Below are 16,118 nucleotides of genomic sequence, written 5' to 3'. Positions count from 1 at the left end.
GTCTTCTGTAAGGCCAAATCCCTGCTCTGGAGGCAGGGTGGGCAGGGTACAGGTCACTCTCAAATCAAGTTTGGCTTGTATGCCAAGGGACATACTGACCCTGACATAGGGTCTATGGTTGATTTGAGGTGTCAATTCTTCTGGCATCTGGCATCTGTATCTGCTCACTGTCTCCTTTGGGTTGGCTAAGCCCACTCTCCACCAGCTAACAGTCCCACAAAGCTCAGTTTTCTTCCTAGAGATGGCCCTCCTCCAGCTCAGATTTCAGGCAGCTGCTCTGAGGAGCTGGAAAGGGCTTCTGGGGGGGGGGGCTGAGGAATGCAGACAAGGCCTGGGACAACTCTGCCCCAAGTGTGCTCCCAGAGCAGGACAAGTGGGAGAAGGGAGGGGAGGACATGCCTGTCTCAGGAGGCAACCCCTCCCTTTCTTTCTCTACTTCTCCCACCTTCTCTCCCTCTCCTTGCTCCCACCTGACCTCAGCTGTGCTGGGCTCTTTTCACAAAAGTCTCTGTTCCCTAGGGACTCTGGGCTATTCCTTGCAGCACAGCGTTCACCTTTGGTGGTGGTGTCAGCCAGGGCACTCCAGAGATGAAAGCACTTGTGGGTGCACACATAAGGATTCTTTCTACATTTTTTAAGAGATCCATTTACTTAATAGCAAGGAAGAGTCATAGTTCTCACAGAGGCACATGCTATGCCTTGACTAGAACCAGGGCTTTTATGCCTGCAGAGCTGATATTCTGCCCACTGAGCTATCCCTGGGGTTGTTACTTCTTTATTCATACTGATCGATCCATTAATCCACACTGCCCTTGCGTGTATAACATTTCCTTTTAAAGATTTTCACATAACTTTCTTGGGGCTGAGTGGTGGTGTACTTGGTTGAGCATACAGATTGCTGTGTGCTCAAGTGCCAGACCCTACCTGCAGGAGGAACACACGAGTAGAGAAGCAGGGCTGCAAGTGTCTCCCTGTCTCTCTTCCTTGATATCTCCCCTTCCCCCAATCATTTTCTCTCTGCCCTGCCCAACAAGTAGTAAAGTTAAAATATTTAAAGAATAATTCATTTTCTTATAAAAATATTTTATTAATTTATTTTGGTTAGAACCGAAAGAAATTACTAAGGAGAGAGAGGGAGAGGGGGGCAGGCAGAGGCACATCTGGTAAAGTGCACACACTATAGTGCCTAAGGACCCAGATTCAAGCCCCTGGCCTCCAGCTGCAGGGAAAAAGCTTCAAAAGTGGTGAAGCAGGTCTCCCAATTTCTCTCTGTCTTACCCAATAATAAATAAATAAGTAAATAAATATCTTTAAAGGGGTGGAATGGGAAAGAGACACACCTGCAACACTGGCACACCGCTTGTGAAGAGCTCCCAGCAGGTCGGGGGGAGGGGGCTTGAACCTGTGTCCTGTATACTGGAATATGAGCTGTCTACTTGGTGTGCCACCCCCTGGCTCTGTTTTTGTAAGATTTCACTACTCTAGACAGTCAGGTGGTAGCACAGCGGGTTAAGCGCAGGCGGCGCCAAGCACAAGGACGGGCGTAAGGATCCCAGTTGGAGCCCCCGGCTCCCCACCTGCAGAGGAGTCCCTTTACAGGCGGTGAAGCAGGTTTGCAGGGGTCTATCTTTCTCTCCCCCTCTCTGTCTTCCCCTCCTCTCTCCATTTCTCTCTGCCCTATCCAACAACAATGACATCAATCACAACAACAATAATTACTACAACAATAAAAAACAAGGGCAACAAAGGGGAATAAATAAAAAAATAAATATTTAAAAATATATAAAAATTTAAAAAGATTACTCTCAGCAGACTTCGTTATTCAACTTCATAGTCAGAGAGGGAGAAAGAAAGAGGAACATGATAGCATCACTCCACGATTCATGGAGCTCCTCCCCAGTGCTGTTCATTTTCCTCCCATGTGGCACCTGGAACTCTAAACCAGGTCCTTGAGCACTCTATTGGGTGAGCTATCTCATAACTTTCCTGAAGATGCATTTCATGGAAGCAGGTCTCACCTCAGTGGGGCACTGTCAGTGGTCATTTACATAAACCTCTGGCCCATGGAAGCCACGTGAAGTGATATAGGCCTTCCTGGTGACATCTGGAACCACTTCTGCTAGGAACAACTCAGGAGTGAGAACAGCACGTACTGTGCAGAGGAGCCATTCTGAAGGGTGTGTGACCTTGAACCTGGGGCCACAGGGGGTTTGCGGAAGACCCCAAAGGGCTGCTATGTAGCCTACATTGGCCTTGGGGGCTGTGTGTTTGTCCCTGTCTCTCCCTAGAAACAGTGGCCACCAGACCTCCAACTCACCCCCTTGTTGCCTCCCAGAGGGAAAATCTAGGGACTTGCTAGCTAGGCTGTTCTCACGGGCTAAGCCTCAGGTCTTTTTATCTCCTGTAAAATTGCTTACAGAGTAGCAAAGCAGACCTGAAATGGCCCAGCTAACAGATAGAGTGAGAACAGAAGGTTCTGCGTCCAAGGCCTGAGGCTAGGTGGGAGTCTCCAGCTCCACCCCAGGGCTTGGTTATATCTTCCCCAACCCTGCCTCTCCAGGAACAGGCTGGACATATGTGCCTGGTCTCGTTACGCATCCTTGCCTGCGGTCTGCGAATCAAGCACTGATTGCCATGGCTGGAGCATCCTCCAACATCAAGGAAGAGATGGAGTTGACTATGAAGGAAGACCTGGACTCTGGAAACCATGGGCCAAGCCAGGAGCAGCTGCTGATGGCAGGTGAGGAGCCACAGAGCTTCAGAGCAAGTCTCACTGCCTCCAGGCCACCTGTCCTTGCAGCCCTCTTCTTTCACACAGCCTCTCTCTCCAATGTTCTTTGCCTCCATTTTCTATTGATGGGATTCTTCTCTTTCAGGCCTCTGACTCATCATTGTTCTGACTTTTCTAAAGTATCCCATTCCTTCCAGTATACCACCCCACTTTGATCATTTGGGGAGCATAAGTTCTGTAATGGAGAGCCATGTAGATGATGGGGCTCTTTGTGTTTCCCCCCTCAGTTCCATCTCTCTCTCTCTCTCTCTCTCTCTCTCTTTCTCTCTCCCCCTCTCTCTGTGTGTGGAGAGAGAGTCAGTGCCTTGCTTGATCTGCTCTTGTCTTTCAGTCATTGCTGTCTGTCCAGTGCCTAAGCTGAGAACTTGGTCTTCAATTAAGTCTGGTCAGCAGCTGACCATCCTGGAGAGGAGCGAGTGCTGACAGATCTGGGGACCCTATCCTTTCTCTTCTGTTTCACATGCCCAAGAGACCCTGGTGTCACCTCTCTGCATACTCCTGGATCTCTGTTTTTCTCCCTAGAAATGATGGAGCGTGGGATCCGCTCCCTGGGCTTTGGTCAGCGCAAGCAGAAAGCAGATCCAAAGCCTTCTGGCTCTGCTAGTCCACTAGCTTGGAGTCCAGCTCCCCCCCGGAACAAGAAAACGGTAATGTTGGGGCCCCTTACAGTCAGCGGTCCTCCCCCATCTTCCCAGCCAGGTTGAGGCCTGCTTCTGCTCCCATTCATCTTCTGCCACTTTACTGTCCCTGCTGTCAATCCAACAGGCCCTTCAGCTGCAGCTGGTGGGGCAAGGAGAAGTAGCAGTGCAGTTGCTTAAGAGTACAACCTCTAAAGCAAAACATCCAGGGGTCAAGGCTTGCCACCTATACAGTGTGGGCCAGTGACTTAACCTCTGTCTATGTTCACTCTCCCCTGAATGCGGTGGCCTCCACACCAATTTCTGTAATGCACAAAAGAGGATCAATCTGAAGGTCTGATGTGGACCAGGGCTTAGAGGATGACTGGAAAGTACCTCTTCCTGCCTGGACACCACCAGCAAGAAGTGAACTCAGACCACTCCCAGGCCTTTGGGGACCTCCACAGTCCTCCTCTTTGTGGGGGAAACCTCCAGCCCATTAGCCTGGTCTCTTTGGCTGTTGTTTCCCTAGGGACCCCCGTTCAGGGTGCCGAGGGAAACAAGCCATGGCGATGTCCCGCCCCCCCTGGATTTTACTGGGGCCTTCCAAGGCTTGAAGTTCCGTCATGAGCGGTGAGAAGTGCCCTGGGACCTGCAGGTGGGAGAGTGGGACTCTGAGCATCAGGACCTGGATGGGCAGTGATGTGGGCAGCAGGCTGGCCAGGAAGGGTCTGTGTGCACCTGGCCAGGTGCGAATGGCCCAGTGTTGGGGCCTCGGGCTCAAGGCCTACTTCTCCTTTCCGGATATACAAAGAGGTTGGGCTGTGCTGGCTCAGGGAGGGCCTGAGGATGACACAGAGATTGCCAACCTTTCCTATTGACCTACAGGGCCTTCCTGGGATTGCTGCCAGCACTTCTGACCATGTATTTTCTTCTGTCCCAGCAATCCGGACTTAGACATGCTTGCAGAGATTGGCCTGGAAGAGCTGAATGGACTGGAGATGGAGGTCATGAGAAGACAGGTGAGGGTCTGCTGGACCATGGTGGTGGGTGGAATGGGGGGGGTGTTCCTGGTCACAAGGACTTTCTCCTCTAACCAGGAGAAAGACTGAGTGGCAGGTGTGGAGACAGAGATGCCAGACCTTCCGGGAGTGGTCACCCACAGTGTCACCCTACCCCAGGCCCTCACTCTGGCTCAGCTGTTTTCCATACTGGCCCAATCCAGGCCTGAGAAGTGCCCCTTGGCTTCGTCCTCATAACCCTGAAGCTGGGGCTCCCAGTCCACCCCAGAGTGTGGGCTTCTCCTCCATAGGCCTTTGGACAGCCAGTCCTTTGGGGGCTTAACCTGTCCACTTTCCCCTTGCTGGGGTGCCCTGGCTCATAACTCCCCCCATGCACCCACAGATGAGTGTCATCACTGAGCGCCTGCGTGCTCTGGAGGACCAGGGAGCTACCTGGCACTACCGTGAGACCATCTTCTTCACCATAGTGGTGTCCGCTTGTCTCGCCAACCTGTGGCTGTGGATGCGCCATTGAGACTGCCACCCATGCATAGCCTCGCTCCCCCTGCTGCCCAGGGCCTGGGACCACACTTGCAAACCTCCTGCTCTCCACCTGCAACTCCAGGCACTGCCTAGGCCATCTGCCAACCCCGTATGCCCCTTCTCCCCTTCCTTGTCGCAGGCTTAGCACACACTCAATAAAGTCTAATGAAAGCAGCAGTCTTGTTGTCTGAGATTTTTGCCTCTGTCACTGGAGTGGGGAAGAGCCCCTCCGGATGAGGCCCTGTTGTTGGGAACTGGGCTGACGTCCCTGGCCCAGGTGGAGGGCCTCCTTAGGGGTGGATCTCCCCCAGGGAGTGCTTTAGGGAAGTGGTTCTGTGTGGCATGTCCGGCCTGCCCTTGCAGGGAGTGAATCAGAGGAAATCTCCTGGAAGTCACCAGAAGGCCTTCCATTTGTGCTAGAGGAAATCGAGTGCTGGGTGGGGGGGACACACACATTTCCATGGTGTGTGTGTGTGTGTAGGGGGCGGCAGTTCCTGCCTCTATGAGTCTAACTTCAGTCCCCTGTGGGCTGGGAGTAGGGGGTGATAGGCCATGCAAAGAGGCTTCTGCAGCCCTGCAACTCCCTGCAGATGGGAGGGGACACGGACAGTGACACAGAGTGAAGAGCTACTACTTGGGATCTGAACACAGAAAGCCTACAGGACAGCCTTGACCCTATCCTGGGGTGAAGAAGCCAAGATTCTCTTAGAGGAAGGGACCTCAAATTTCCTCATGGCTTTAGTGGCTAAGGGGACCCTACCTACTTCCCAAATCTAAAAAAAAAAAAAAAAGCTCAGCTGTCTGAAGGGAGTGGAATGAGGGGTGGGTGCCTGCTTACTCCTGGAAGTTCCAGGATCACACTTGGCTTTGACAAGGGACAGAGATCTCTGGCACAGCCACTGTCCCCTGACCTCCCTGGGAAGACCAAACACTGAGACCCCACATCAAGCCTCCTCACCTGGGCCCTACACCCCAGCCCAGAGCACTGCTGACCCATGGCCACAGGAAGTTAACAGATCCTTGGTTAGTGACAGAGAGAGAGAGAAAGAGAGAGAGAGAGAGAAAGAGAGAGAGAGAGAGACGGAGACAGAGACTAACAAACAAGGAAGAGAGAGGAAGGGGGCCTGTCCTATGCCCCTCTCTTATCCTCAATGATCCCCATATGATGACAGGTTCTCCACTCCTAAACACCTGTGCCCTTATTATTTAGCTCCTGCTGAGACCAGAAACAATACCCCTTGGAGTAGAAAGTCAGGGGCTTCCCCTTTTGGTACTGGGGAAGGTGGGGCAAAGTCCACCCCCATCCCAGAATGGGGAGATGCAGTACCCAGACATCTAGTCACAAGAGCCAAGAGGTACTGGGAAATTCCAGAGACCTCTGCTCAGGACCCAGGGAGCAGAGATGCATTCTGGGAAGTAGGGAGTCTGACTTCTGGCCACCAGCACTATACCACCTTCCTTCTGCCTTCAGTGGAATGGAAGCCTATCTCCACAGAGCCCCCAAGCTACGGGTGCCCTTTCTTTTGCTCCAGCAAAGCAGGAGAAAGGAGAGACTGTGGGGAGGCCCGGCTGAGGCCCGGCTCCTGGGAAACGTGTGTGTGTGCGCGCGCGTGCGCATGTGCGTGCGTGAGCAGACATCGACATGTTTGTAGAAAAAGTCTGGTTGAAAATATGTTGTGAAAGCAAGCTTCACCAGTGGGAGCAATTTAGCTGAGATGCAAACAAACAGCATGGCAGTCCCTGGAGGACACGCTCCTGCCCTGGCTGGGCAAGGGGAGCTGGGCTGTAGCCTGCGTGGCCTGCCAGCCCTTCAGTGCCTCACCTCTGCCTACTTGGCTACCTGTCCCAGTGCTGAGCCTGCGAGCACTCCACCAGAAGCTCTGTCTTTGTGGGGCCCAAGCCTCCTGCCTGATCTCTGGGCCCTTGGATCCCTGGAGGTTATTTCCCTGCTAAGTTGTCCAGTCTCTCAGTCCAGCACAACTGACTTCTGTCCCAATAAGCCTCGAACTTGCCCATGGACAAATGGGGGAGAGGGCTCATGGAGGTAGGGGTGCTTCCCTGTGTCTGTCCATCAGTCTTTTGCCCAGCACCCACCCGCCTGGGTTTGGCTTTGGCAGGATGCACAGCCAACTCCCCTGGAGGGAGACCTGAAAACCTACTGTGCCCAGCACAGTTCATCTGAGAGCAGGGACGAGTAGAGGGGGATACTCACATCAGGGCACAGGACTTGCAAGTCCAAGGTCCCAGGTTTAACCAACTGCATATCCTTCAGCCACAGCTCTGGTCTTTCTCTAATAAAAAATAAACATGTTAAAATTTTGAACAATCCGGCATGTCAGCTTCTCCAGATAAGACCTACACACCAATGAGTGCCTCCAGTCAGAGAGCTGCTGCCTATCACCTAAGGGCAACAGGGAAGACAAGCAGAGGCCTGGAGGTGCTCATGCTCATGGTGGGCTCTTAGGAGCTAGAGATTCTGAGGGTGGGAACTTCCCAAACCTTCAGCCCCTCAGCTAGAGCCTGGCAAGACTGGGTATGGCCTGAGGCAGGTGCAGGGGGGTGGTGAGCTGGCAGCTGAGAGTCCCTTGACACAAAGCCCTGAGCGACAGGGCTGCAGGTAAGGCCAGGCTCCTGGGGGAGCCTGGGAGGGGCCTCTAGCTCCTGGGCTGGGTCTGCAGCTGAGAAGCCGGCTCAGTGGGCAGCCCGACTTCCAACCCTAGCCTGCAACAGTTTGGGATAAGGGGGGCACTGCAGGCACCCCAGCACCTCAGAACTGCTTCCCCCCTGGGCTGGGGCCACTGGGACCAAACTTTCCAGCTCCTTGGCACCCAACTTGGGCATGAGTGCCTCCGGGCCTCTGTTGGTCTCTCCTGCTGCCCTCGAGCAACAGACAGCAACTCTCTGACTGGAGACCTTCACTGGTGTGGGGATTTAGGTACCCTGCTGGCCTGGGCACAGACACATTGGGAGGTCTGTGCAGACTTTGGGAGCAGATGACCCCATGAGGACTAATTGGAGGCTGTATAGACAGAACAACAGATGCTGCTGCTGAGTGCAGCCAGGGGACGCCCTGCCTTGAAGCCATCTGACTGGTGAGGAAGGGGCCTGACGTGCTGAGGCAGCCACTAACCAAGGGCTGATAGCTTCCTTTGGCCATGGGTCAGCGGTGCTCTGGGCTGGGGTGTAGGGCCCAGGAGAGGAGCCTTGATGTGGGGTCTCAGTGTTTGGTCTTCCCAGGGAGGTCAGGGGACAGTGGCTGTGCCAAAGATCTCTGTCCCTTGTCAAAGCCAAGTGTGATCCTGGAACTTCCAGGAGTAAGCAGGCACCCACCCCTCATTCCACTCCCTTCAGACAGCTGAGCTTTTGTTCTCTTTGAAGTGAGCTACAGGGAGGGCTCTGGGGAAGGTCTGGAGCTGAGGGGCTGAGGGGATAAGGCTGACTGGCAGGTAGCATTAGAGGAAGTAGAGGGGCCCCTTGGGGGTCTCGTTCCTCTCTGCCTATAAGACATTTCAGAGCTAGGGCTGGGGGGCTTTGGGGTGCCTCTTCCAGGGGCTCTGCTGGGGCCAAGGACTTTTTGGTCTGCATCCCTACAAGTTTCACAGTGGCCTATTCACAAAAGCACTGAAGGAGCATACCCATTGCTTTTCTCTTAAGCTTCTGTAGCCAGTTCTTCTGCCATTTTGACTAAGGGATGTACAAAAATGCTCTTGGGGGTTGAAGATTCTCAAGGGAGACAGCAGCTCTGAGCAAGAAACAGGCCCATTGTCCAGCTAAGCTTGAGGCCAGTGAGTATTAGCCCCTTCCAGGTGACCATAACTATAGGTAGCAGTTAGGGGCATGAAACTAGGTGTGACTTTGAGCTATCTCTGTCCTCAATTCCTCCCTTCCCTCATTCCTTCATTTCTCCAATACACAGTAGACTCTGGCTTGGGGTTTGCCACTGAGCTGGGTCCTGGGGGGGCGGTCAATGACTTGACTCAACAGAGCAGTTCTGGCCCTGAAAATGTCATTTCTCTGTGGAGGATGTGCCTCTGCTGGTTCTAGAATAAGGAATTCCAGGAAGGGTAAGAATCCCCATCAACCTATCTGTAACAGGAAGAGAGCACTGTGGGGAGAGATGTTGATGCACTGAGGACAGACTGTAGGGATAGGGAAGACACTGATGTTCTGGACATAACACAGGTGGAAACTTTGCCATGGCACTGGAGAGCTGGTGCTGGGTTCACATGCTGTGTCCTGGGCTCTGTGAATGCCACAGGAGAGACACTGGGCCCCTGGGTCATGGGGCTGTGGAGTGTGGGAGGGACTTCCCATAGAGGACCACAGGGATCAGAGGAGGCTGCTGGCTCCAGGTCCTCCTTTTCCTGAGATGTGTGTCCCCTGTCCCCTCACCTGGGGTTGGACTACAGGTGGAACTGGCAGGAACTCTGTCACATTCCTTAAAGAAATGAGGCTCCCTCGATGATGCTCAGTGCAAGAGGCAGGAAGTGAAAGACAACCAGTGGATTGCCTCATTCCTGTGTGGAAATTAAATGATGAAAATAGACTTGGAAAAAGAGAATACTCAAAAGGAGAATACAGGCTGTGTGCAGCCTCTGGTGTTTAGTCGGGGGGGAATGGGGAGAGGAGGTGGGACTAGGCAGAGGGCTGTGCTTGCTGTGATGGCACTGGGACTTTGCTGGTGGATGTAGGGATACTGAGACACACAGAGACAGCATTTTGTCTCTCTTCATATATATTAATATCTACACATATATGTAGATACAATCATATATTTGTGCTGTCAGAGAAGTTGTGATGTATTTTTCTATGAATTTTATTTTATTTTTGTTGCCACCAGGGTAATAGCTGGGACTTGGTGCCAACACTACTAATCCACCACTATCAGCAGCCATTTTTCCATTGTTTTTCTTTTATTTGACATGGCAGAGAGAAATTGAGGGGGAGAGGTTAAAGAGAGGGAGAGAGAAATAGACACTTGCGGCCCTGTTTCACTGCTCATGAAACATCCCCCCTGCAGGTGGAGATGTTCAAACGTGGGTCCTTGTGCTTGGTAATACCTGGCCCCTATCTTTCTATGTTCTCTATGCAAAAATGTAACACACACACACACACACACACACACACACACACATCTGTGTGCGAAACTGTTCTTGTAAGGGTTCAGTTTTATGAGAGAGAAAGAAACGAGACCACTGGTCCTAGTGGTAGCTGAATGAACACATTACAATCTGCAAGGATCAGGGTGTAAGTCCTCAGTCCACACCTGCAGGGGGACAGGCTTCATGAAAGTTGAAATAGTACTATAGGTATCTCTCTCTCCTCATTACTTTCCACTTCCCTCTCAATTTCTCTCTGTCTCTATAAAAAATAAATCAGTAGATAATATATATACTAATGTATAAAAACCAGAGCACTGCTTAGTTGCTTACTCTGACAGATGGCACTGCCTAGAACTGAATCTAGCACCTCTGGGGTTCAGAAAGACAGACAGGCTGGGAGTATGGATTGACCTGTCAACGCCCATGTTCAGCAGAGAAGCAATTACAGAAGCCAGACTTTCCACCTTCTGCACCCCATAATGACCCTGTGTCCATACTCCCATTGGGATAAAGAATAGGGAAGCTATCAGGGGAGTGGAGGGGATATGGAGTTCTGGTGGTGGGAACTGTATCAAGCTGTACCCCTCTTATCCTATGGTTTTTGCCAGTGTTTCTTTTTTATTGATAAAAATTAAAAAAGAAAAAAATAAATAAAGAATGTAAGAAAAAAGTGAAAAAAATGATTTATTATGAGAAGAAGAATGGAAGGAGAGGCCAGGAACTGGCACACTCAGTAGCACACATGTGTTACAGTGCATAAGGATCCAGGTTCAAGCCCCCAGTTCCCACCAGCAGAGTGAGAAGCTTCACAAGCAATTAAGCAGTGCTTCTCTCTCCTCTCAATCTCTCCCTCTCTGCCTGTCTCTCTCCTTTTCCCTCCCTCCCTCTCTTCTGCCTCAATTCCTCTATTAGAAATAAAAAAAATATATTTTAAAAGATTGATATGATTTTAACAACAGAAAAGAATGGAGAGAGAGAGAGAGAGAGAGAGAGAGAGAGAGGGAGAGAGAGAACCAGAGCACTGCTCAGCTCTGGCTCATGGTGATGCTGGGGGTTGAACCTGCTGCCTCTGGGGCATCAGATATACAAGTTGGTGCTCTGAAAGGCTGAGCTATCTCCCTGACCTAGCCTTAAAATGTTAAGACCTTGTAAATTGATACTAAATCAATAACATGTTCAGAATAGAAAGAATGAAACCCTCCTTTGGAAAAGCAGTGCCCCACCCCCGGGTTTCTGATGGTGGTGTCCCAGGCCCTCCGGAAAGCCCTGATGAGGCCTGTGTGCTGTCTTTCTGTCCTCATGGGCCAGACCCTCTCTCCTGGATTCCCGGAGAATTCCTTTATTCCACAAGCCCTCCCTATGTGACAGTTTCATGTGCATGTCACCTGGGACAGAACATCTAGGCCCCACCACCCACTCTGCAAGTACTAGGCGACATCTCCACTCAAGTTCATGGCTGCCTGTCCCTGCCCTGACCATGGCCCCTCCACTACTGCTCCCAGGCCTATTGGGCCCTCATGTCCAGTATGCATGGGGTTCAAGGGCTAGGCTTTTTTTTTTCAGCTACATGCTGAAGGTCAACCCTGAGTATGCCTCATTCCCTTCAGGCCCTGGTGCTGCCTCCTTTGGGCTGACCCTGGCCTGGGGTGCTGGAGTGGGAATGGTACAGAGGAAATATAATGCTATTAGACTTATCAGCATGTCCTTAGAGTTGTAGGGTTAGTGTAGGTCAAGTGCTGAGTGCAAGGTTTCTGCAGGGTGACAGAATATCTGCTCTCTCCCCCAGCTTCTAGCTGCTTCTCATGCACCCCTGTCACTGCCACCTGCCCTCCCAGCAGTGACATTCCTGTGCCGCCACCACCACCACCCCCCCCCCCACACAAACCAGCACCATTCTCTGCCTGCTGCCCAGGTCTTTTATGACTTGCAGTTGATTGGGACAAAACACCTGGGCTCCTCACTTCCTGTTGACCTTTGACCTACTGATGATAAGTCTGAGGCTAGCCTGGCCATGCCTATTCACAAAGCAGGGACACCTGGTCCCCAGGAGGGCTTCCCAAGACCACAACCAAGATCTGTGGGTGACCATCTCTCTGCCAGCAGTTCCCTCCTCAGACCCCATCTTCTTAGAGGCACCAGAAGTGCTCAAAACTTCCTTCCTTTCCCTCTTTGCTTCCCTCAACTGCCTAACAGCTGACACTCCACAGTCTTCCCTGGGGAGGAGTACTCTAGTGGAGAGGTGGATTAGGAGGGGGTTCAGCTGGCAGAGTACACCCCTGGCCATGCTCTAAGTTCACAGTTTGAGCTCCAGGACCACATGGGATGTTACCTGGGACAGAGCATCTAGGCCCCACCACCCACCCTGCAAGTGCCAGGCCCCATCTCCACTCAAGCTTGGGGCTGCCTGCCCCTGGTCATGTCCTTCCACTACTGCCCCCTCCAGGCTTTCTTGACTCCCGTGTCCAGTATGTTGGGGTTCAGGGGTTAGTTTTTGTTTTCAGCTACATGTCCAGGGGCAGCTCCATAAATGGTAGAGTGGTTCTAGACTATCTTCCCTCTCTCTGTGTTTTTCCTTCTCACTTCCTTTTTAAAGATATTTTATTTTACTTGAGAAAGAAACATACACACACACACACACACACACACACACACACACAGAGAGAGAGAGAGAGAGAGAGAGAGAGAGAGAGAGAGACACCAGAGCCTTTCTCAGCTTGGGCTGATGTTGGTTTTCCAGAAGGAAAGTCTTTTGAACCATTATGCTGTCTCCCCAGCCCCTCCTCTCACTTCTCCCTATAAATATATAGAGTCCAAAACTTGGGCTGGGAAGCCCTGAGTTCATTCCTGGATGCTTCGGGAACTTAACAAGAAGGGTAATAGTGCCTAGACCTGGGCTTCCCCACTGGACTTTGGGAGCTTGGCAGAAAACAGTGGGTAGGGAGGAGCCTGAGCATGCTCCTCCTGGGCAGCTCTGGGTTCCAGGGCCCCCATGAAGTCTAGAAGGCTCAATCTACCACAAAGTAACACCCAGCAGGAGGTGGGAGGAATCCTGGAACACAGAGACACCCTGGGACTCAGGAAGCCACCCTTGTTGTTGCTACTGTGGCATTTTCTTCTTTCTCTGGCTACTTCCAAGATCAGCCTGTTCCTCGTGAACGTGGATAATCTGATTAGGATGTGCCTTGCTGTTTATTCTCTTTGTGGTTCTCAGGCGCAGGAGTCACCACGATTCTTCTATCTGTACCTTTTATTTGTATCAGTGTGGCCATGAGTTTGTCACTTGCCTTTTCCCCTGCCTGCTTTGGGAGCTTGTGCTATATGAGAAAAAGAAAATGCCTCTTAAAGTTCCCACACAGCTTGTTGATGTTTGCTTTTTTTGTTCTCTGTGCTATGGATGGTTTTCTTGGGATATATCTGATTTCATGAGTCTCTGTGTCCGCTCTACTGCTGGTCCCACCTATCACTTTCCATTTGTAGTCTCTGTCTTTAGAAATATGTGTCTCAGGGGGCCGGGTGTTGGCACACCTGGTTGACTGCACACATTACAGTGCACAAGGATCAGGTTTTGAGCCCCAGTCTCCACCTGCAGGAAGAAAGCTTCACTAGTGGTGAAGCAGGGTTGCAGGTGTCTGTCTGTCTCTCTCCCTCTCTACCTACCTCCCAGATCCCTCTCAATTTCTGGCTGTCTCTATCCAATAAATAAATAAAGATCATAACAACAAAAGAAGTATGTGTCTCTTCATGCATTCCACACCCTTACTTAGCCTTCTAATAGCATAAAATATAGTCACATTAGCTTTGCTTTTTTAGAATATTTTATTTATTTTAATGAGAGAGATGCAGAGGGAAAGATCAGTGCCCTGCTCAGATCTGGCTGACAGTGGAGCTAAGAATTGAACATGGGACCTCAGAGCCTCAGACAGCAAAGTTTTTTGCAGAACCATTATGCTATATCCCCAGCCTATCACATTAGCTATGAATACACCCTTGTGTTGTAATTGGTTTATTCCATGATAGACTATGTTTTCTACATTATGGAGAAATTATTTGTGTGATTCATAGTGTCTTTTTTAGTGTTGGACTAAGAAATGAACTGAGGGTCTACTTTTTTATTTTATGTAATTAGAGTAGAGAAGAGAGAGAGAGGGAGAGAGAGAGAGAAAGAGAGAGAGAGAGAGAGAGAGAGAGAGAGAGAGAGAGAGACTCTAGCACTGTTCCACCATTCACAGTTTCCTTTGATGTTATCCATGAAGCTTCTATCAGTGTGTGGTGCTAAGGATAGAGCCCAAAGGATCACATATGGAAATGCCTGCTTTACCCATCGAACTATCCCTTGGGCTCCCCTAGTATTTGTTTGTGGATTCCACACATCATGTGTTTTGCCTTGATGGATGCTAGATGCTTTTTTTTAATTTCTAAAAAATTCTTGAACCCTGTTCTGGGATGAAGCAGTTACTTGGAAAGCCTTGCATCCTTCTGAGCCTTGAGCTAAATACTGTTTTCCCAGCTAGAGCAATGCTTGGCTTAAGAAGGAATATTACCCAGCACAAGAGCAAGAATCTCCTCAGCACTACATGAAGTCTAGTGGTGACATCAGGCCCTGCATGAGGACTAGGGGGAGTCAGCTTTCATTTGAGGACTGCTTCTTCCTCCCAACTTGCACTAACAGACACCCTCTGAGAACTCAAGTGGGTATCTCCAAAGATTCCCAGGGTCACCCTCTCTACAACTCCCTTCTCTCCTGTTCTGTAAATGCTAGCTGCCTGTCCCCTGCTTGGATTCTCTCCTCTGTATTCTTATTGCAGACACCCAATGGTTTCCATCTGAACTTCCCTGTCTGTGCCATGGGCTGGAGGTGCCCATAAAGCATGAACTGGGGACAACTATAGGAATTACTTCACTTGTTTCCCATCTCTTAAGACTCAACGCCCATTTTTGTCAAGTATCCAATACCCTGAAGACTGTTGCTTCCTAGATTTTTCTCTATGCTTTCTTGTGTTGTTGTGCAGGTTATATCTGGTCCCTTTACTGCCACTTTTCCAGAAGCAGATATGCCACACAATCCTGTAAAATATAACTGATGAGGAAGCTAGTAGTATTATATCCTATAGAGTGCACACATTAAAAGAGCAAGCACTCCAAGCTCACTTGCAGGGGGAAGCTTTACAAGCAGTCAAGCTGTATTGAATGTCTGTATCTCTGTTTTTATCTATCTTTATCCATTGAATAAACAAGAAAAATAGAGTTGGAAAAATGGCTTACTTGAATAATGTCATGCTTTGCCTTGTGACCCGCCAAGGTTAGATCGCAGTTCCAAGAACACTGAAGGAAGCTTTTGTTTTGCTCTCTCTCTCTCTCTCTCTCTCTCTCTCTCCCTCTTTCCCTCCCTCAGTCTCCTCCCTTCTCTTCTCCCTCTCTGTCTGAATTCATCTAAAAAAAAAGAAAAGAAAAGAAAAGGAGAAAAATGGCCAGGAAGAATGGTAGAGTTGTTCCACAGGCACTGAGACTCTGCAATATCCTAGTAATAAAAGAAAATTGAATTGATTTACTGGAAGCCAGAGGTGAGTGGTAACAGTAGGATAAGGAGCAGTGTGCTGGGTAGAGTGCAGACATCATCCCCATAGGGGTCAATCCAGACTTCTTTAGGGAACATCTGCTATATGGGACAGGGAGCAAAGAGTGGCAGTTTAGGTGAAGGTACTCTTAGTAAAGGGTGGAGTTAGTGAGAAGTTATTGGATACACATCTAGAGGCACTGGAGGGCTGAGTCAGCATGCTGTAGATGCACAGTGTGTAGGTGCAGTGTGTAGGTCTAAAAGGGAGCAGGGTCAAGGAGGCCTTGGGTCTTTGACTTGAATACCTGTCAGAAAGTCATCTCCTTTGCTGAGCTGTGGATGAGCCTGGGAGCATAAGGTTTGGAGGGGAAGATTAGCACTCATCTTGGGGCACACTGAGCCTTGGGTACCTCACCTTTCCTCCAAATCCAAGTTGTCAATTCAGGGATGCAATGTGGAGTCCATCCAAAGACAGTGAGCCTGTAGGAGGTAGGAACGATCAAAGACTTC

The 16,118-nt window shown here is 50.4% G+C and overlaps 1 protein-coding gene across 1 annotated transcript; it reads left to right on the top strand.

The window, feature by feature from the left end:
- The first annotated feature begins 2,565 nt into the window (after positions 1 to 2,565).
- Positions 2,566 to 5,129, top strand: FATE1 (fetal and adult testis expressed 1). The gene is made up of 5 exons (XM_060182515.1): positions 2,566 to 2,740; positions 3,314 to 3,438; positions 3,941 to 4,041; positions 4,352 to 4,430; positions 4,813 to 5,129. Exons 1-5 carry the CDS (start codon positions 2,635 to 2,637, stop codon positions 4,942 to 4,944), a joined length of 543 nt encoding a protein of 180 aa, XP_060038498.1. The 5' UTR covers positions 2,566 to 2,634; the 3' UTR covers positions 4,945 to 5,129.
- Positions 5,130 to 16,118: the final 10,989 nt, after the last annotated feature.

This window comes from Erinaceus europaeus, chromosome X (assembly GCF_950295315.1).
Source record: "Erinaceus europaeus chromosome X, mEriEur2.1, whole genome shotgun sequence".
Classification (NCBI taxonomy): domain Eukaryota; kingdom Metazoa; phylum Chordata; class Mammalia; order Eulipotyphla; family Erinaceidae; genus Erinaceus; species Erinaceus europaeus.
Note: the sequence above shows the minus strand (reverse complement) of the source record. Positions and strands in the feature narration are given on the sequence as shown.